The 19529-nt window shown below is 43.4% G+C and overlaps 3 protein-coding genes across 5 annotated transcripts; 1 reads left to right on the top strand and 2 right to left on the bottom strand.

Annotated features, from left to right (window-relative positions):
* Nucleotides 1-764: 764 nt before the first annotated feature.
* Nucleotides 765-3816, bottom strand: spra (sepiapterin reductase a). Its single transcript, XM_076029170.1, has 3 exons — nucleotides 3431-3816; nucleotides 2204-2494; nucleotides 765-1189 (listed from the first exon to the last, which is right to left on the bottom strand). The coding sequence occupies exons 1-3, from the start codon at nucleotides 3750-3752 to the stop codon at nucleotides 999-1001; spliced, it is 804 nt and encodes a 267-aa protein (XP_075885285.1). The 5' UTR covers nucleotides 3753-3816; the 3' UTR covers nucleotides 765-998.
* A 1503-nt stretch (nucleotides 3817-5319) lies between these two features.
* On the bottom strand, nucleotides 5320-11567 carry LOC142890260 (excitatory amino acid transporter 1-like). Its single transcript, XM_076029169.1, has 10 exons — nucleotides 11383-11567; nucleotides 10640-10779; nucleotides 10411-10548; nucleotides 9826-10030; nucleotides 9699-9741; nucleotides 8701-8981; nucleotides 8370-8603; nucleotides 7370-7564; nucleotides 7131-7265; nucleotides 5320-6375 (listed from the first exon to the last, which is right to left on the bottom strand). Exons 2-10 carry the CDS (start codon nucleotides 10776-10778, stop codon nucleotides 6165-6167), a joined length of 1581 nt encoding a protein of 526 aa, XP_075885284.1. The 5' UTR covers nucleotide 10779; nucleotides 11383-11567; the 3' UTR covers nucleotides 5320-6164.
* Nucleotides 11568-13378: 1811 nt separating this feature from the next.
* On the top strand, nucleotides 13379-19180 carry nadk2 (NAD kinase 2, mitochondrial). Of its 3 annotated transcripts, none has more exons than XM_076029193.1 (13): nucleotides 13379-13402; nucleotides 14027-14292; nucleotides 14633-14721; nucleotides 15059-15147; nucleotides 15384-15465; nucleotides 15582-15665; nucleotides 16566-16705; nucleotides 16904-16997; nucleotides 17511-17606; nucleotides 17735-17790; nucleotides 17901-17954; nucleotides 18057-18180; nucleotides 18524-19180. In XM_076029193.1, exons 2-13 carry the CDS (start codon nucleotides 14044-14046, stop codon nucleotides 18660-18662), a joined length of 1296 nt encoding a protein of 431 aa, XP_075885308.1. In that variant the 5' UTR covers nucleotides 13379-13402; nucleotides 14027-14043; the 3' UTR covers nucleotides 18663-19180. The 3 variants fall into 3 exon arrangements, with proteins under 3 accessions (XP_075885308.1, XP_075885309.1, XP_075885307.1); XM_076029194.1 differs by lacking the exon at nucleotides 13379-13402 and having other exon boundaries at nucleotides 18524-18686; nucleotides 18737-19180; XM_076029192.1 differs by lacking the exon at nucleotides 13379-13402.
* Nucleotides 19181-19529: the final 349 nt, after the last annotated feature.

Raw genomic sequence — 19529 nt, 5'->3', positions numbered from 1 at the left:
GTATGTGTGTGTGTGTGTGTGTGTGTATATGTGTGTGTGTTTCATCTATTTCAACCAGCACCTGGTAAAACGTTTCTTGCTCAATATTTAATTTCAATAATAACTCACTGGCTACTTGGTGATTGGTTCTCTAGTGTCATGATGTGAATGAGTGCATCAAATACACCAAGTCAGTGTTTTTGCACCACAGCCACACTAGTGCACCGTGAGATAACATCAGGCTTCAAAGACAAACCACTCATTGTGCTCTCAGCAATTTTATTTATAATAATAATAATAATGATTATAAAAAGAAGAAAAAGAAATAAGAACAGTGCTCAATAATTTCCACCGTTATAATGACTTCATTTATTGTATTTTCACAATGTTTCCCAATCCTTCAGAAACATTTATACAATATTGAATATTGTCATATTTACTGGGTTTTTTTTTTCTTCAAAAATAGAAATTATAAAACTATCAATACCATGTACGGTAACAGACATAAGAACACACAAGTTCATGTCAAAATATTTGGAATATCACGGAAAAGTATATATTTTTTAAGATATTAATCATAAAATCTAAAGGTTATTTTTTTTAACATACCGATTCAAAAAGTAAACATTTCCTTCAGATCCATTACAAACATACATACATACATACATACATAAACAATATAGGTGTTTTTTTTACGCTTGATATTTAAGGCTTATCGCTCAAGAATAAAAATTCAGTGACCCAAAATTATATTTTTTTAAATTATAATAAAATAACTTTTTCGCCAACAAAACTGTTGAAAAACATTTTGGCCCCACTGTGTATTTGGTGTATTTGAGTTTGGCAGCTATCGAAAGTTTATCGACTGATTTCCGGAATGTCTGAGTAGGAAAGAAAAAACACAAATTTGAACAAGGAGAACAAAATAATTACGATTGAAAATACATTCACCTTGAAGTGCTAATTTAATGGAACAAAATCACAAAGTTAAAAAAAAAAGGCGGGGCGGAGGGGTGATTTTACAGGTCGTAGACGTCGACGTGGGCTCCTGATGTGTAGGAGTCCTGCAGCAGCAGCTTCATCAGCTTGGCGCTGGAAGCCTCGCAGCTCAGCAGCTGGCCCTGAGCAAACATGTCTGCGAAACCTCTCTTCAAATCAGCATCTCCGGTTTGGGTTCTGGCCAGCAGCTGCATGTCAGTGTCCAGAGGGCCTGATGCAAACAGGGGACAGAGCACAGGGTGGACCATGGTTCATTTTCAATTGACATTAAAGCAACCTGTTTTCTACATGTCCAATGATGCACTTTTTCCTCCTATGAGGTGGGTCACTAAAACACTCCATTCATCTGCTGCTGCTCCGGCTCCCCCTCTGTCACAGTTTAGAACCCATTGTGGCCCCACCAGTCAAAAGGTTTGCCCACCCCTGGTCTAGATGGTCCAGAAGTGGTTCTGGGGTGGTTTTGGGGAGGTTTTAGGTGGTTCTTAGGTGGTTCTAGGGAAGTTCTAGTTGGTTCTAGGGATGTTATAGGTGGTTCTAGGGATGTTATAGGTGGTTCTAGGGAAGTTCTAGTTGGTTCTAGGGAGGTTCTAGTTGGTTTTAGGGATGTTATAGGTGGTTCTAGGTGGTCCTAGGTATCCCATGATGTATTTTTTTCCTGTGGTGGTCTTTAACGTGTTTTTTGCTTTTTCCTGCCTAAGAATGGTCACATACAGGTACTACCCGAAAAATTAGAATATCAAGTAAAAGTTGTTTTATTTTGGCAATTTAACATAAAAGATGAAAGCAACAAATTTTATTGAGCCATTACACTCAAATTGATATCTCAAGCAGTTCCTTGTTGTAACTTTGCTGATTAAGATTTTCAGCTTATTAAAACCACAAACCCACAAACTCAGAAAATTATTATAAAATTTGAGTTGTTTTTTTTTAAGCTGCAAGACCTGATCAGCAAAATACAAAGAAATAAAAACTTGAAATATACTGATTTGCATATTATTTGTTTATATAATATGTCACATTCACCTTTTAAGTTGAATTGCAGAAATACAACAACCTTTTCAGGATATTCTAATTTTCATGGTCACGTTTATTTAATTTATTTTCATATTTTTCCTTAAACCGGTTTTCGAATAAATGAAATGAAAACTATTCATAGAGTAAGAAAGGAAGATTAGTCATCTCTTATGGAACCGTCTCTCATGTCGGCCAGCTTGCCTCCTCTCACCTGGAGAGTAGTTGAGCACCCGTACGTCGGGCTCCTCCTCGGCCAGCACCCTGAACATCATCTCCCTGGCCGCCTTGCCGGTGCAATACAGCACCCAGGAGCGGCACGGCTGCAGCGCGTACAGCGACGTCACGTTGACCACGGTCCTCCTGGCGCCAGGTCGGGGAGGGAACGCCTGCAGGAGCTGAGCGGTCAGACACAGGCAGGAGCTGACGTTGAGGGACAGGTAGGAGTCCACCTCGGCCATGCTGGTGAAGCTCCGGCTGGGCCGGGACACGTCTCCCAGAGAGGCTGAGGAGGGCAGGAGAAATGGAAAAATAACTCATTGTTTCAGATTTGAAAAATCTGAATAGTTTTTTTAATCCCCATATGAATCCCTTTAAATTCAATTGGGAGTGTGCAGGGCTTTTTTTTTTCTTTTTTTCATGCGTTTAGATTTTCTGCTCCTGCTCCGGCTCCCCTTTGTCACATTTTAGAACCCATTGTGGCCCCACCAGTCATAAAGTTTGCCCACCCCTGGCTTTTAGTTTCTCAGCAGCAGAATTGTACTTTGCTCTGGTTACCAGAGAGAAAATGTGCAGAGAACAAACACGCAGTTGAAACGGGGACAGAACAGAGACTTTCAACATTTGGCCACACGCCGTCGTTTGACTCAACAGGCACATTAAAAACGACACAAGAAAAATCGTAATATTGCACACTGTGGTCAAGCCAACCTACACAGTTCGACGAGAGCTGTCAAAGTCAGCAGCAGACAGTCTATTTCCGCTTGCACTATGTACCCCAGGAATTATGGTAATTGTTTTCGAGAGCATCTTTTGCCCAATAAATCTGAAACTAGAATAATATTGTGGGGTAAACTAGTAATTGTCACTCAATGACTCAATGCCTGAGAACTCACTGCAGGCTGGTAGTACAATCCAATGTCATTAAATTGTGATGTAGCATTTCAAAATAAAGTGCCTCCAAAGGTTGATTTTAGAATAATATTTTGGGGGAAATTACCAATTGTCACTCCATGACTCCACTGTAGGCTAGTCAGGCTAGTTCAGAAAATCTGGAAGGAATCTTTCTAAAATCTGAACCCAAGCACTGAGGAATCGTCTCTTTTTGCCGTGGAGCTGAAGCCATTACCGTAATGTCTGGTGTACAAGGAGCGAGCAGAAAGTGAGAGTCTGTCTGACCGCTTGCTTTGGTCGAACCTGTTGATGTGACTGTGCCACCTACCGGCGTTGTTAACCAAGATAATGTGGTCCATGTCCTCGGAGAAAGCGGCTTTCGATGCTTCGACCACGCACCCTGGTCCCTCCACGTCACCGAGATCCGCCACGACACATTTCACCGCAACACCGGCCGCCGACTCGGCCAGCTCCGCCTGCAGAGACCGGAGGTCGTCCCCGGAACGAGCCACGATGACGAGCGCCGAGCCCGGCATCAGCAGCCGGGACACGTCCCGGGCCACGACCCGGCCGAACCCCCGGGAGGTGCCGGTGACGATACAGAGAGCCCGGCCCAGAACCGAGCCGCTGGTGGGCGCTGCGGAAGACATGACTGCACGGAAATCGAACCTTTACCCTGTGTGTGTGTATGTGTGTGTGAGGGAGAGAGCGAGAGCGCGAGAGCGAGAGAGGGGCGTGCCAAAGAGTTTGGGGTGTTCTTCTTCATGCATGTTAGCACCTTCCCATCATCCGTGTTGGCGCCATCTCTCGTTTACAAGCTACATCACGCTGAAAAATCGAGGTATTTAGCGAATCTCGGCTACGGTTAAAATGAAAGGATTATGGGGGGCGGGGGGAATTATGTTGGGGAGTTATGTTAATTGCTGTGGTTAAACTGCAAGTGCGCTAGTGTTTGTGAGTGTGTTGGTGCAAGGTTAATGTTCTGTTGGTGTTGTTACGGTCATGCTTTTCGGTTTGAACCATGAGTCAAAGTGTACTCTGTGTGAGTTAGACCCCGGCTGCTGCAAGTCAATCAACAAAAGAAATAGTTTACTGTGCATTTGGATGTTGGCTGTTCCAGAGGAGGTGCATGACCAACAGGCCCACTAGGCTGATCTTTTGATCTCCTTTACAACCATTGTTGACTGAAACAATTTGTTCCATGAAATGTGAGTGTGGCCGAGATTACACATTCTTCCTCAGGAAGACTAGACTCTTTTTTTCAGTCTCCTCTGCTTAACACCACTTTACACTTCTATGAATCAAGCAATTTTACTCCAATTACCGAAAGCTCTAAGCTCCACCATAGTTTAATTTGGCCCTCGGTGGCAGAGTCTCCTGTGAGTGGGACAAAATGAGCTCGGAGATATGGCCGTCCTTTGGACAAAGCTGCAGGGTGCTTTTCCTCCACACTGAGACTTGAACCATTTAGATATGAAGACTTTGTACGAAGAAGTCCTGCCTCCAGAAGCAGCTGGAGTCCTCCTGATATTGGAGGACTGCCTCCCGGGAACTTTCATGAAAGGGTTTTTAGCTCGTTTGGCAAAGTCTGCTGCTTGCTGCATGAACTTGAAAACTTCCTCTGCAACGCTCACACGTTCTGCTGCACTCAGAATGCGTAAGGATTGAAAATTTGCTCAAGCTTCTTTCTTCCTATAACCACTGTAGGCACTATGGAGTGTCCTGAGGCTCCTTGAACTGCCTGAACTGCCTGGCTTGAGTTGCAAACACATGAACAGATTTGACCTTGGGGTCACCATCAGCCTGTAAACTCATTGTTGGGTTGAGGTGCTGGAAGCACTTCTTGTTCCCAGAGACATTTAGGACCTGATGAACAAACTCAGTCAGTCCGCACAAGCAATTGTAGTACTCCATTGTTTACGTACTACAATGAATCTCACTCTGATTCTTTGTGCATTTCAGATAAGAGCACGAGCCATTTCCTCTATAGTGCCGGCATCCTAACAGTTATGTAATTGCACACTTGAAATATTTCCATGTTTTTTAAGGGATTGCAGACCTCTTTTAATCACCTTTTGAGGTTGGAGGAGGGGTCGCTGACAGCTTCTTCCTGTAGGATCCGCATTCCACTCAAGGTGAGAAATTTTACGGGGGGAGGGGACAGCAGCAGATGGATGGAATGTTTTGGTGAACACAAAATAAAAACGGGCATTTTGTTTTAAATTGTTTTATTTTTTTTGGAATTAAGAAATTACAAAAGCTATGATGGAAATGTTAAGACGAGGGCATGCATCATGAACCCCAGACATCACAACCTAATGTAGTATCATGTGTGTGTGTGTGTGTGTGTGTGTGTGTGTGTGTGTGTGTGTGTGTATACTTCAGTTGTATAATTTCTGCCATTGACCAACGTTGGGGGTAATTAAGACACTTAGAATGTGTACTGGTGCGTGTATTTGTGTTTCCCAGTGTGTAAAAAAAGTGTGCACAACACAGACACCACAATGTCAGGTATTTTGAGAAACAACTTATTTCTGCGTATGTAAGATTCAGCTTCACCCACCTACTGTAACTGCTGAGTTTGAAATTGCTCCCCTTCCTGAATAAATGGCCTTCCGTTAAGAATGCATCATAAGAATGCAGCATCTGGAGAGCACAAGGGTCGAAGGAGATTCTACATAGGTTCAAAAATAGATGATGGCAAAGCTCTAAGGCATTTTGAACCACACTAACGCTATATGGTTCATTGGCAGTACTGATTGGTGCTCTTATCAGGTCCTTAAAGAGGACTAAAAAGTTAATATGTTCATTTTATTCTTGTTATAGAGATTCGACAAACATCACTTTGAAGGAAATTTCCTTACATCACGTTTTGTACACTTTTGCAAAAAAAAAAAAGAACACACCGGGAAAAAAAAAACAACTCTACAAGACGAGCAGTCTTGAACCGAGGATTAAATAGCCCCTAATTGTTCCGTTAATAATAATTTCTAACTGAAAATCAAATAAGCCACGCACATACAATGAGCTCACTGGCAGGACTCTCGCACTGTAAGTCAGGACTACATGTGTGATTCAACGTGGCCGCGTTTGTCATTTTCAAAATCACTGTCCTGGGAAATGAGCTTGTACGGCTTCTTTTTCTCCTTTTCCTCCAGCACCGAGTTGCCCATTTCCACGTCTTTGCAGCGAAGCTCATGCCTGGACAGAAACTCCACGATCCCGGCGCCGATGGAGTCCCCCAGAACATTGGTTGTGGTGCGCAGACGGTCTCTAGAGGCCATGGAAATGACAGTGAGGAGTTTGAGAGAGTGGAGTGTTGCACAACTCACTTTCAGCTATTCAAGATTAGAATGCCTATGGTAAAAGCACCTGTGAGTTATATATATGTATATACATATCTATATATCTATATATACATATATATATATATATGCATATATTTATATACGTATATATGCACATATATATGTACATATATACACATAAATATAAACATCTACAATAATTTCTGAGTTTGACATGATCAGAAAATCTACAACTTTCTAATCAGACACTATAAGTACTATGAAGAACAGATTCATTTGTTTGCCACCCACTCCTTCCACGATACCGGTGCTGTGTGTTGTTCTGTCGAAAGTGAGACAAGCTGACTTCATACAAGGCTTTCGCAGTCATACTGGGTCTTTCCTAGTTTAGGAGAGAAGGGTTTTTCTTATTACCCCAGTTAGCTGAGTGATTTCTGTGGTGGGTTGTAATTGAAATGATTAATTTGGGAAACCTAATTATGCTTCTATGTTAAAACTCACGGCAAAAAAAAAAAATCGGAGCAAAAAGAAAGATGTAGAACAAGGCGCCTGGGAGGTAAGAGAACTGTGTCACTAGGTGGTAGTAGAGGCGGAGCTCGTTTTGAACTTGAATGTGACAGACAATGAGAGTTTCACAGCTTCACACTGAGAAATATACCAAAGATTTCAGTAATTGAATCCTGTGCCCTTTCAATTGTCCCACTGCAGGAGGATACTCACAGGAACCAGTCCACAGCTATGATGAGGGTGATGTCATCAGTAGGCAGTCCAACAGAGGTCAGCACGATGACCATGGTGACTAGACCAGCTTGAGGAATGCCAGCCGCTCCGATACTGGCAGCAGTTGCAGTTATACTGCACAGAGAAACAAACAAACAAAAAAAGCATCGTTCAAAACAAATCCCAAACGACGAGATCATTTGTTGCAATGACCCTGCGTCGCTTTTAAACATACTTACCTGATGGTTAAAATCTGACCAAAGTTCATCTCCACGTTGTTGACCTGAGCGATGAAGATGGCCGCCAGGGCCTCATAGAGGGCCGTTCCATCCATGTTAATGGTGGCGCCCACAGGTAGAACAAATCTGGTGATTCGCTTGTCAATCTTGTTGTTCTCCTCCAGACATTTGAAGGTGACAGGGAGTGTGGCAGAACTGTTGCACGAAAGAAGAAAAGTGTCTTCTGATTCTATTCTTGGTGACGTCTGGCACCACAGCACATTTTTCCTTTTGTCCTGAATGTGGATCTTTTTTTTTTTAGATATTCAAACTTGAGTTTCAGAAAGAGCAGAATGAGTTTTCCTATCACCATGGAACACGGATAACAAGCCGAACTGTCCTCTCCCACATTCCAGAGTAAAAACTTGCAGGGAATCTCAGAGTAGTGTGATAAATCTAAACAAGACCACCATTGTCCCAGATGTCAACATAAAACACCGTTGGCACACTGTACCAGCCAAGGCAGCCCCAACAGTGACCAAAGCCTCCAGCATCTATTGTACTTTTGGGACCTTGCTTTTGAGAGTGATCCATGACCACTCCACTGGCCATTGACTTGCTATTACAATTAGCCAGCAAGACATTGCTATTCTCCGCTGACTTGGAAAGCCTGGGCTTTCCTATGCTGGAAAGCAGTGTACCAGAGGCGTCCGGACATTGTATACTATCCTCAGATAATTGGAAGAAAAACAGAGAATTTGAAGGGAGTTTGAATGCATAAAATGCTGGCACTGCCTTGTTTTATCTAAAGGGACATATGCAATGCAATTTTACAGCCAAAGAGAGTGGGAGGGTTGAAGTAACTGTACAGAGATGAAGGACCTTGTCTCACATAGTTGTTTGCTAATCCCTGACATTTCCAACGGTAAGCATAAAAAGAGAGATTGATACAACAGCAAAAAAAAAAAAAAAAAGGAAAAGCAGGGTTTTTAAGTGTAACATTTATAGAAGTCAAACTCACCTGGACGAGGTCCCCAGGGCTGTTACCAGAGCTTGCAGGAGCCCAGCAATGAAGATAAATGGATTTTGCCGAGTAATGGCAAAATAAAGAGTGGGAAGAATTATCACGCCGTGGATCAGTAAGCCAATAATAACTGTGATGGTGTACATGCCCAGTTGGCCACCCATTTGCGTTAGATCGTCCATCTCCACAATCTTTCCCGCTATTAAAAACAGAATTCCAATTGGGGCGTACCTATGAAGACAAGAGGGTGTAAATAAATTCCGGAAAGTTGTCGTCAGTGCAGTGTTTTCTCATCGGGGGGAAACAAATAGTCGGGAGTGAAGTTTACCACATGATGATGGCAACCAGACGCATTATAGCTTCATTGAGGCTGTCAAAGAACTCCCTCAGGAGCTGGCCCTGCTCCTTCATGTTGCCAATTATCAGGCCAAAGCACATGGAAAAGACGACCAAGCCGAGGGCGTTGACCCCGTTCACCTGACCCGGCACTGGGATCATTTCCTCCCGAGTGAGCTCCATGATCTCCTGGGTGCCATTGGTGGTGTTGTACAGGGTGTCATTCACTGTCACTGTCACTTGGAATACTCGCTTCCCATATCTGGTTTTGAACTGGAGCATGCGGGAAAAATGAAAAGACAGCTTTGATGAGCGCACGCATTCCGTCACAATTCATTCATTGAAAAAACTTTGTTTATTATAATCGTTGTTTATTCATTTAGTTGTGAAACAAAAAAAACTACAGGAGAAGAAAGACGCAAATGCATTTTCTGACTTATGAAAGCTGTGATTTGTGAACGTCTGTGGTATATCATATGATCTGATATTTCACAGTATAATTTCAAACTCTGCTCTTTCTCTCCCGACTTCTATCCTCTAAGTACACTTAACTGTGTCAGTCACCTGACCTGCTTGTTCCCATTGCCTGCTTTTTTCCCTGCTGCTATTTTGAGACTTCATAGCTCCAATATTTGTCACTAACCATGTTCTCCACAATAACTGCTTAAGGTGATGGTACTGCAAGGTGCTTCCTTCCGAGATGTTTTGCTGCTCTACATGTCAGCTACACCCAACAGAGTTGTTGAGAGATGGATGACATGTGCAACTGTTAATCTGTGTTCAATGTCACTAGATTCTAATCTAGATTACTGGCAGAAGCCACGTTCTCTGGTTGGATATTTCCGCACATGTGAAGCCTGTTCAAATTATTAGAAATACTTATTTTTATTTGTTTCACATGCAGGAGCGATGGAGTCGTAGTTTTCTTAATTGTGTGTACATGGATACAAAGTACAGCAAATGTAATTGGCGCTAAGCCAGAAAGTTTACCTGCTGAGTGCAAGCTTGGACCAAATTTGGTGGAAACATGTTTCTGAAATGAGAGACCAGGCAAAAGATACGTTCAACAATTCCAGTCGAAATTCAGTGACCGTTGATTTTCTTCGATCCAGATTACCTGATCAGATCTAAGAAGGCGTCAGCAGGGCTGACTTGCTCTATTTTCTGTTGCTTTCCAAACTCATCTTTTGTCCCTTTGCCAGGGTGGATGATGAGAACAATAATGATACCAATAAAAACCGCAATGAATGTTGTGGTCATGTAGTAAATCACGGCTCTCATCCCCATTTTCCCAGAGGCTTTGCTGTCCAGTGCTGCCATTCCTGGGGCATGGAGAGTCAGAATTAAGTATTTCAAACACAATTCTGAATTCATTATTTAATTTGAAAGTTACTTTGTTTTGCTTCCTATCCTTTCGCATCACTGCAGCATCTGAACTGCACAGTTGATCTTGCAACATTTTAAGGATTGATCTACAGCTACCGTAGAGTCAGTAGTTACCAAGGTCTTTCTATGCTGCTTTGTTGCATTTTATGTTGCTTCCTATTTAGACATGAATTTAAATCATACAGTTCAACATAAGTCATGGGCTGTAGGTTTAGACCTCCTCTTAAAAAAAAACCATAAAGTCCTTTTACCACCATCTAAAATACTACTGTGCTTACACATGCAGCAAAAAGAAAAGAAAGAAAATTAGCCGTACCGGTTATCAGACTTGAAACCAGTAAGGGGAGAACAAGCATCTGGAGCATTCTCATTAATAACTCCCCAGGGAAAGAGAAGTATTTCATCTCTCGATAGGTCATCTTCAGAGGCCGTAGCGTGAAGCCCAGAATGATACCTGCAGAGAAAGCAGGACACAATTTCCTTCCAAAAGACATTTGCCAATCCTGTGCGGCTCTTTTTTTTTCTCCATGTATTTCTATCCATACCTACGACAACAGCCCCAACGGTGAAGAGTACGAAGGCATTTTTCTTGAGGAAAGCCTGGACGTCATCCTTGGAGATCTCCTCCACTTTCCTCTTTGCCTTCATGGTCCGTATATGGATGCCTTCCCTGAATCGCTGCATCCTGTTGTGGAAATGACGTGACTCGTGAAATCAAAGTCGTCAAGAGTGTCAGTATCTTTGTTGACAGTCGCTACCAAGTACTGCGTATATTAAAAGTTGATATAAATAGATGTGATTTGTTTTAGTTCCAACAGTTATAGCTTATAGTATGTAATACCCTATGTATTATGTAAGATTACATACAATCTGTGCATATTGCATTAAATCTGCCCATTACTGTTTGCGATTCGTGTTTGTAAAGCAGCAGAAAAGTCCATTCCTCGCTCTCTATGCTGATGTTTCATGTGAAGCATCGGAGATTTCAGCCGTGCCTTTCACATCAGGACCTTACAGATCTCCCCAACACCAGCTGTGCTGCAAATGGGCCTTCAAAAGGTTTTACAGAAGGTGTTTCAGAGTCAGACTTAAGTGTCTCTGAAACACCTTCTGATAGACAAAACGTTAACATCTTTTTCTGTTATGCGTGTTAAGTTTAATTATATGTACTGCTTAATAATTTGCAATCAAAAACAGCACTGACTTATTTATTACCTATATTGAATATAGCTTACCAAAATAAAATAACATCTAAAATAGAATAAAACAGTTTCAGTTTGTCACATACCTTCAAGGTGCTTTGCTCTCTGGTCGCAAAGTGCTTTGTGTTGTGGAGGAGCTGTAGCTGCGCTGCAGCTGCGAGGCGGGCGTCAGCTGAGACTGGGAGGTCTGGCTGGAGACTCGCACGATTCCAGTGGCTGGATGAGAGTCCTGCACCTGCAGTAAAATCAGAGGAGGGAAACACGTGGAGGAGAGACAGAGACAGAGAGTCGGCCCTCCCTCTCTGTGTCTCTCTCAACGACTTCCACAAAGTTGCCCTTCCACAGTAAAAGTGACACGGTTTCACAAAAAGCTCCAGAACAACACAAAATGCAAAAGTAATGCGTTTGTTTGAAAAGTCATTCAATTCACCTTTGCTGTTTTTTTTTTCCTAAACTCACACTGCTGTCCCTTCTGCCTCCAGCATCAGGATCTCGCTTCCAACCGAAGTAGTAAGTTTAGTGAAGAGCAATTGCGGGTGCAGAACAGTCACCATGGTTGATAGCTACACATCGTCTCACTCGGGACATGATATAGTTTGCGGTAATTCCACAGAGTAAATGGCGTACCACAATTAGCAGAAGAAAAAGTGGAGCTTGCACTTCAAGAAGTGACCTCACTGTATGGAAAAACATCCCTCAGGGAAGTTGAATATAATTAGTAAAGAATACTCCCTTAATCAGGTCACATTGCCTTTCACAAATATGATTCCCCGGTGTCGGCTGCACTATTGAAGCCAAATCATCAAAACAACCTCCAAAATAAATTGATGAATTGGAGTAAAGTGCAGTATTGTGCCTCTAAGGCTTGAAAAATACCATCTTATTTTTGATGTAATGAAGATGAAGACTCGTTTCAAGCACAAAGAAATGATAATGTATAATATTTCACAGCCGTTGATGGTAAAGTGACATCACATCACTGGGGACAAATGTGTTGGGAGATTAAAGGATCGCGTCACGTTTGGTATCTGCTGTGTTTCCTTTTTAAACGCTGATGATATCCGATGACTGAAGCGTCATCAGGCAAGCAGTGAGTTGCAGGGTGAACAACTAAATACTTACAAGGCTCTCATAACGTTGATATAGATATACAGTAAATATGGATATGAACAAATAATTCAACTATAGAAATAAAATGAGTGCAGACTAACGCCATAGACTTGAAATATGCTGCTGATGCACTGATACAGCCAGACACCAGAGAGGCTGCAGCCCTGCCAAACCTGCTCCTTGTGGCCTCTGGCAGGTGATGGCGTCCTGCTGAAGTCTGTGTATTCCTTCTCATGGCCTCAGATTCATCAGTCACAGTCACAGTCATAGAGCGACGCATATGTAAAATAAAAGTTACGTTTTGTATTACTGAGAATTCTGGCTGTACAAATAAAATGTTGCTAAAGGGACACGTAATATAAACTAAGGGAGCACCATACACATTATAAGAAGGGCAGGTAAAATATTATTCTTCAGATCAGTTCTGTTCTGCAAGAGTTTTATATGCTCAGTTTAAACATAGTTGGGGTTGTTTTAAAACGTCTTGTTTATTTCACAAAGAGCTACCATACAAGGGTTGCAAAACCATTTTTCCCCCCTCGTACGTGTTTACATGAACGCATCACGGCCATATGGAGTTGCCAGACATAACAAACGTCATCGTTCCCCCTGCTTTCGGTGGGCTATACGTCAGAAGACGTAGCCAATCAGATGAGCGATGTACAGGGTACGTAAAAGCGCCATTGCAGCTTTGTTGAAAACAGTTTTTTTTTTTTTCTTTTTTAAATCAATAGTAAATAATGTATTAATACATCCACGTGCATGTCGTTTCTACGGTGGCCGTACAGTTCAGATCTCGGTTCAGTCTTTCTTTTTTCTGCAACAGAATTCAGCCAAGACCCGCCCCTTACTTGCTTGTGACGAAGTTAGGGTTCAGGATAGGGTTAGTTAGTGTGGGAGTGGCCAATCAGAAGTGAGTATGGGCTGGTCATTGCTGATCCCGGTGCAGAAAAAAAAATTAAACACACTTCCTCTCGTCTGTTCGCTTATGGCACGGTATGTGTGTATTATGCCGTGGTTTTAACCAGCAGTGAGGTTTGAATGAGTGTGGAGACCGTCGGTGTAGCTTTGCGGTAAGAGCACTCAAAAATATACTCTAAATGAAGTAATATTCAGCTTTGGCACACGAGATATGCTCGAGCTTGTAGCTAGCTAATTTTAGCTTTCTGAGCTCGGCACGTAGATATTGAACGCCGTAACTTTATTGAGATAGATACTTTGATTTTACTCGCATGTGTCGTGTATTGAACTGCGGCTAAAGCAGGTGGTGTTCACGTAACTCGTTGTGTCTCTTCATTTTGCGCCTCGTTTCGTAGTACTTGAATTTTCAAAATCGAAGCCAACACGAGGTTTTTCGGTGGGAGAGGAAAAACAAACCCACCAGATCAACTCGCGTGGAAGAGCTGACCTTTCTTTGCAGCTGTTTTTTTTTTTTTTTTTTTTTTTTTTTGAGTGGACGTCGTCCGTGAATGGACAACCACTGCGTAAAGCAAGAGTGTCGACAAGCGATTTATAACCAGCTATAAATAACAGAACTGGGGTAAATAATCAGTGTCCCCTTCCGAAACTTTTGGCTGGATATCTAAAGGAGTTTCTCTCTCGCTCTCTCTCTCTCGGTAGCAAGGTCACTTGAGAACATGAGTGGACGGCCGGTGTTGAAGCTGCTGTTCGACGGAAGCCGATGTGTCCGCCGCCGCCTCCTGTTCAACGGGAAGCCGCCGCGGCTCCTGCACACCTCGGCAGCTGCGGGCTGCAGCTCGTCGTCGCAGCCCAACGGCGGTTTCAAACCGGAGAAAGTGGCCGTCGTGACCAAGACGACGCGCTACGAGTTCGAGCAGCAGCGCTACCGCTACGCGGGGCTGTCCGAGGAGGACCTGAAGCAGCTGGTAAAGTTTCATAAGTGAACAGAAGCTCAGTTTAACCTCGGATGACCCTGATAATACATAGGCCTAACCTCAACTTTCAGTGTTTGCTAATTATAGAACTTCATTGTTTGTTTATGACCTGTGAAAATGGTTAAACAGGAATGAAGGAACAAAAAACAGATTTGTGTTTCAAATTTGTAATGTTTATAGGAACTCTGGAATGTGATAAACAAGGAAATTGAAATGAAGAAATTGAACCTTTAACTATTACAGTACTAATACATGCACAAACAATTTGGGAAGTCATTGACTTAAACGAAATTGTCTAGTGATTTTTTTGTTTTTGTTTTCTTCCTCTAAGCTCGCCATGAAGGGGTCCAGTTACAGCGGCCTGCTGGAGAGACACAACATCCACAACAACAACGTGGAGCACATTGTGGAGAGCCTTCGGTAATCCTGTCGTTGGATCAGTTAGACGGCTGTATTACTCTCTCTCTCTCTGAAACACACACACACCTATGGCAATACAATACATGAATTTTAGAGGTAGAAGTAGAGCAGCTTTATTGTCATTGCACAAAATATACAGTGAAGTTATGGCAGTAAGGTCTGGCGTTACCATAAATACAATAAAATAGGATAAAATAAAAACATAATTTAGATACAAATGTATAAACAGAAGATGCAATTATATGCAATTTACTCAAAGTTAATAATAGTAATAATAATGACAATCAATAAACAATAATGTCCTTGTGAATCATTGCTTCACAATTGTGTTTTGCAGGAGCGAAGGCATTGATGTCAGAGTTGTGAAGAGGGGAGAATATGATGAAGAAGTAGTGCGATGGGCAGATGCCATCATCAGTGCTGGAGGTGACTTTTCTGCTGTTTGACTCAGTTGCTCTGAATGCCCCCCCCCCCCCCCCCCCCATCGGACTGTTGCTGCCGTTCAGAGAGTTGTTCTTGAACGTCCACTTTTGTATTCTCTCGGAAACAAACAGGATTGTCATTAGTTGGACAATGACGGCAAAATAGTCCCTTGCATAAAGGCCTTAAAAACACAAACGCACACACAATGCAGGTTCTCTAACTGCACTTTGTTTTGTCAGGGGACGGAACAATGCTCCTTGTTGCCAGTAAGGTTTTAAGCAAGGACAAACCGGTCGTGGGAGTCAACACGGACCCTGAAAGGTAACGCTCGACGCTTCCCTCCTCTCAAAAACCAGAGAAAAAAAATCAAACAAAGTCGTGCCGTTTGTCTCGTTTTGAACCGCTCCTCATTGCATACCTGCTTTTCTAAACCAAAGGTCAGAAGGTCACCTGTGCCTGCCAGTGCGCTACACCCACGCATTCCCAGAGGCACTTCAGAAACTGTGTCGCGGTGAGTTCAGGTGTGTTCAAGCCCTCCAACTAGTCCAAAGTACACTGCTTATATTGTACTTGTTATAATTCCACAATTGTGAAACCCTGAAGTGTGTGCACGAAGTTCTATTTATTGATACTGTGTGTGTGTGTGTTGTTATGAAACTGGTCTGTGGCTCTGCCCAAAGAGGTCAAATCCAGTCTAAACCTGTTGTGTCTGCTGTCTTCTTAGGCTGCTTAAGATGCCTCAATCCAGTTAGTCTGGATTTTAGAAGTGACTGCCAAAACTTAAAGGGGTCGTTTGATACTTTTTGGCAAATTTTCTTATTGCCTTGTAGTGAGAATAGTTCCCTTCAATCATCAGTGCCTGTTGTTTAGTGGACAAGACTTGACCTGCACATTTGGCAGACTATGGAAAAATGTACCATTACTTGACTTCACTACAATCGGTGTCGTTGACAGTTGCATCTGGTGTTCCTAGATGGTGGTGCGCTGCAGATTAGTTCTTCTTCTGCTTCTTTTTCCTTTGTTGGCAGACAGAAAACAGCCATTAGATGCACTAAGCCACCGCCTGGACAGGAAGTGTGGATCAGTTTATCAGATAAACCTCTTACTAGCGGCTCAATTTTTTCCCACTAGTCAGACAGACTGTCTGCCTCGCTGACTTTATATACCAGCCAAGGTCATCGCGATTCGCGGCTGCTAATTTTGAACCCCGGCCTTTATGTTGGAAGACACTCGCAAGGACGCCGTCTATTTTGGTTCGCGGTTGAATGGCAACTCATTCTGCGAAGTTCACTCAATGACGGCGTTTCTCTCTCTAGTGCTGTACAGTGCTGTACAGTGCTGTACAGTACAATGGTTTCCAGTAGCACCCACTGAAGGGTGAGCAGTGGCGTCGTTCCCTCACCTCTCTGAGCTTCCTCCAGGTGGCTGTGGCGCCAGAGGATACGCCTGCACCTGGAGGGCACCGGAATCAACCCCACCCCGGTGGACCTGCACGAGCAGCAGCTGAGCCTCGAGCAGCACAACCAGGCTCACCGCATCACCACCATCGGCATCCAGCGAAGTAGGTGGCTGCACCGCCTGCTTCTTCTCGCCTGTTCACCCAGCAGCGTCCAGAGTCGCTGTTAGCGCTCCCTTGTGCAATATTTGGCTTGATTTATGATTTTTATGTCGGTAAAATATTATATTGCACAAATATTGTGTACACTGGAGCCTATAAATGTGCAGATTTTTATTTGATCCACGCATCTCATTTCTCCAGGGAGTGGAAACGTACATGAGAGCTTCTCCAAGACGAGTCTCCTTCCCATCCGAAGCCTCAATGAAATCTTCATTGGAGAGTCTCTGTCCTCCAGGTAGCTGTCGCAGCCTGGCACATCAGTCATTTCCAGCTCCGTCGTCACTGGCATGCTAACTGATAACCTCTCAGACCTGCTGGTGGCCTTATTTGTACAGCAGTATGTAGAATGGGAGACCTTCTGGAAGGAGAAGAGCACTCGGATACACATTATAGAATTACTTAGAATTTGTTTTTTTTCCCCACAGATGTTATGGTATTTGAACAACCCTGGTGTGTGTACTGATACCTGATCTTGAGGCATCAGTAGTATCTAATTTCACTGGCAGTCACGTGTTTGCGTTTGTGGATATGCTTGTACCCAGTTCATTTAGATAGGGCCACGGTCACCTTGGTGATTTCCTAAGTGTTCTCTAGATGGCAGCAGAGTAGCAAAACTTGTCTTAGAGGACTTTGGTAAAAATCCGTATTCAATGCAAAAAAAAATGTTCCTCTTCAAAAGATTTAGGAAAAAAAAAATGTACACACACCTGTACACCTTCATTATTTCACCTTTCATCTTTCTGCACAGGGCTTCCTACTATGAGATCTCAGTGGACGACGGGCCGTGGGAGAAGCAGAAAAGCTCCGGCCTCAGTATTTGCACAGGAACAGGATCTAAAGCATGGTAAAAATACATATACTGTATATGACAGTGTGAGTCATACAGTTGTGCAATGGGGTAGTTTAAACATATAGCCATACAGTGAAATGATTTCCACCCCCCACCCCACCCCCCCATGTGTGTCTTCTCAGGTCGTATAATATAAACAAACTTGCTGAACAAGCTGTGGAGGAGGTGCTAAAAATCGGTATGTTTTTGACTCCATAGATTTGAATGCAAAAACCCTTTGAAAGTTTTCAAGGTGAACAAATCATCACTCAGCTTGTCCTGCTATTAAAAGTGGATGTCTCTCCTCAGGAAACTCCCAGACGGGTCTCAATGTTCCCCTTAACCGTGACTTAATTGAAAAAGGTGACTTCCTGTTTGCCTCTCGTCGTGGCCGTTTGTCCACGTTAGCATTTGATTTTGCAATGACGCCGTTGTTTGTTTGTTGGGGGTTTTTTTTGCGCACAGTCACCGACGAGTACAACGAGTCGCTGGTGTTCACCCCCGACGTCAGGCGCCTGTTCTACAGCATCAGGGAGCCCATCGTCAACAGGGTCTTCTCCAACAGCCGGCAGCGCGGCTTCGCCAACAAGTAAGGGGGGCCGGGGGGGGGCACTCTCGAGTTCCGAACTAGACCAGAGTCAAAGGTCCAGTGTGTCAGAGTTGGAGATTTAGAAGAAGAAACGACGACATCAAGTGGTTACATGTTAGATTGCAGTGCTCTGACGCTCGCTCTCCCGAGCTTGCCAGTGAACTACGGTGGCCTGCGAGCACCCAAACCTGGATATGAAGTACACACTGTTCTGAATGTATTTATGGGCAGCATGTGAAGCTTTTACCCATATAAAACTCGTCAATCCAGCCAAATATGACACACTGGACCTTTTTCAAGGTGACTCTGCCAGACGTTGACTCCTGCGCCTCGGTCTCCTCAGAGTGTGCGTCCGCTCCCGCTGCTGGGACGCCTGCATGGTGATCGACGGCGGGACCTCGTTTGAGTTCAACGACGGCGCCATCGCCACCATCAGCCTGAGCGAGGAGGACCTGCTGCGGACCGTCCTGCTCCAACAGTGAGCAGATGATGGATCCCAGCATCTCCTCGGGGTTGGAGGAGGACCGGCTGAGGAGATGATCGATCCCATTATCACCTGAGGAGGACCTGAAACACTATTTGAGAGGAGGTGGTGGATCCCAGCTGCTCCAGTGTTGGAGGAGAACCTGCTGCGGATGGTCCTCCTCCAACACTGTGTGGATGATGGATCCCATCACTTCAGCACCAGAGCTGGTTCCTCACCTTGGGGGGGGGGGGGGGGGTGGTACCTGGGAAGAACTCCTTCCGAAGTTTTTAAAACTACTGTTAAAGTATTTTATATCTAAAGGTGCAGGAGGTGTTGATGATGCTTCTGTTGTTTTACTGCTTTATTTTCTTCCCCTCAACCTATTATTTACGATGCGTTTCTTTGCCTTTTTAATCGACGAGTTGAGGCCACAGTTGCTCTGTTACATTTGTCGTGGACGGTAGATATTTTCTAAAGCATGACATTTATTTTTTTGTATGTCCTTGGGTACTTTGAACCATGAAAAAAGAAAAAGCAAGTGCACTAAATATGAATTTATTTTAGCCTTGGGCCAAAATGTGAGGCCCCCCCCCCACACACACACACACACCCGTTGCATTTGTTCATTATGAATTTTAAAAAAAGAAACTCAAACCAGAGATGACAGTATTGTATTCCAGAAACTTGATGGTTACTGTGGCAACTCCATGAAGCTCATTGTCAGAGCAGATGTGTTTTCTGTACACTGACACTGCCTGAAAAACAGTGTTTTCCTGGATGAACGACAATCGCATTCATTCTGAACTTTATTTTTATTCTTAAGCAGGTGCAAGTCACTTCCATCTATCATGTGCATTTACTGTTTTCTCCCATCTTAATGATA

Source organism: Nelusetta ayraudi, unplaced genomic scaffold, assembly GCF_046127955.1.
Source record: "Nelusetta ayraudi isolate G7.1 ecotype Tasmania unplaced genomic scaffold, CSIRO-AGI_Nayr_v1 ptg000026l, whole genome shotgun sequence".
Lineage (NCBI taxonomy): Eukaryota > Metazoa > Chordata > Actinopteri > Tetraodontiformes > Monacanthidae > Nelusetta > Nelusetta ayraudi.
This window is presented reverse-complemented; position numbering and strand designations above follow the sequence as displayed.

Excerpts from the sequence above, each read along its gene's own strand:
- LOC142890260 (XM_076029169.1), bottom strand. The coding sequence starts at position 10,778 with ATGCAGCGATTCAGGGAAGGCATCCATATACGGACCATGAAGGCAAAG. Across the intron at positions 10,031-10,410 it reads GGTTTCAAGTCTGATAACCG|GAATGGCAGCACTGGACAGC; the intron begins GTACGGCTAATT and ends TCCATGCCCCAG. Across the intron at positions 9,742-9,825 it reads GCCTTCTTAGATCTGATCAG|AAACATGTTTCCACCAAATT; the intron begins GTAATCTGGATC and ends CTCTCATTTCAG.
- spra (XM_076029170.1), bottom strand. The coding sequence starts at position 3,752 with ATGTCTTCCGCAGCGCCCACCAGCGGCTCGGTTCTGGGCCGGGCTCTC. Across the intron at positions 2,495-3,430 it reads TATCTTGGTTAACAACGCCG|CCTCTCTGGGAGACGTGTCC; the intron begins GTAGGTGGCACA and ends TGCCCTCCTCAG. Across the intron at positions 1,190-2,203 it reads GGTGCTCAACTACTCTCCAG|GCCCTCTGGACACTGACATG; the intron begins GTGAGAGGAGGC and ends TGTTTGCATCAG.
- nadk2 (XM_076029193.1), top strand. The coding sequence starts at position 14,044 with ATGAGTGGACGGCCGGTGTTGAAGCTGCTGTTCGACGGAAGCCGATGT. Across the intron at positions 14,722-15,058 it reads CACATTGTGGAGAGCCTTCG|GAGCGAAGGCATTGATGTCA; the intron begins GTAATCCTGTCG and ends TGTGTTTTGCAG. Across the intron at positions 18,181-18,523 it reads CAGCGCGGCTTCGCCAACAA|AGTGTGCGTCCGCTCCCGCT; the intron begins GTAAGGGGGGCC and ends CGGTCTCCTCAG.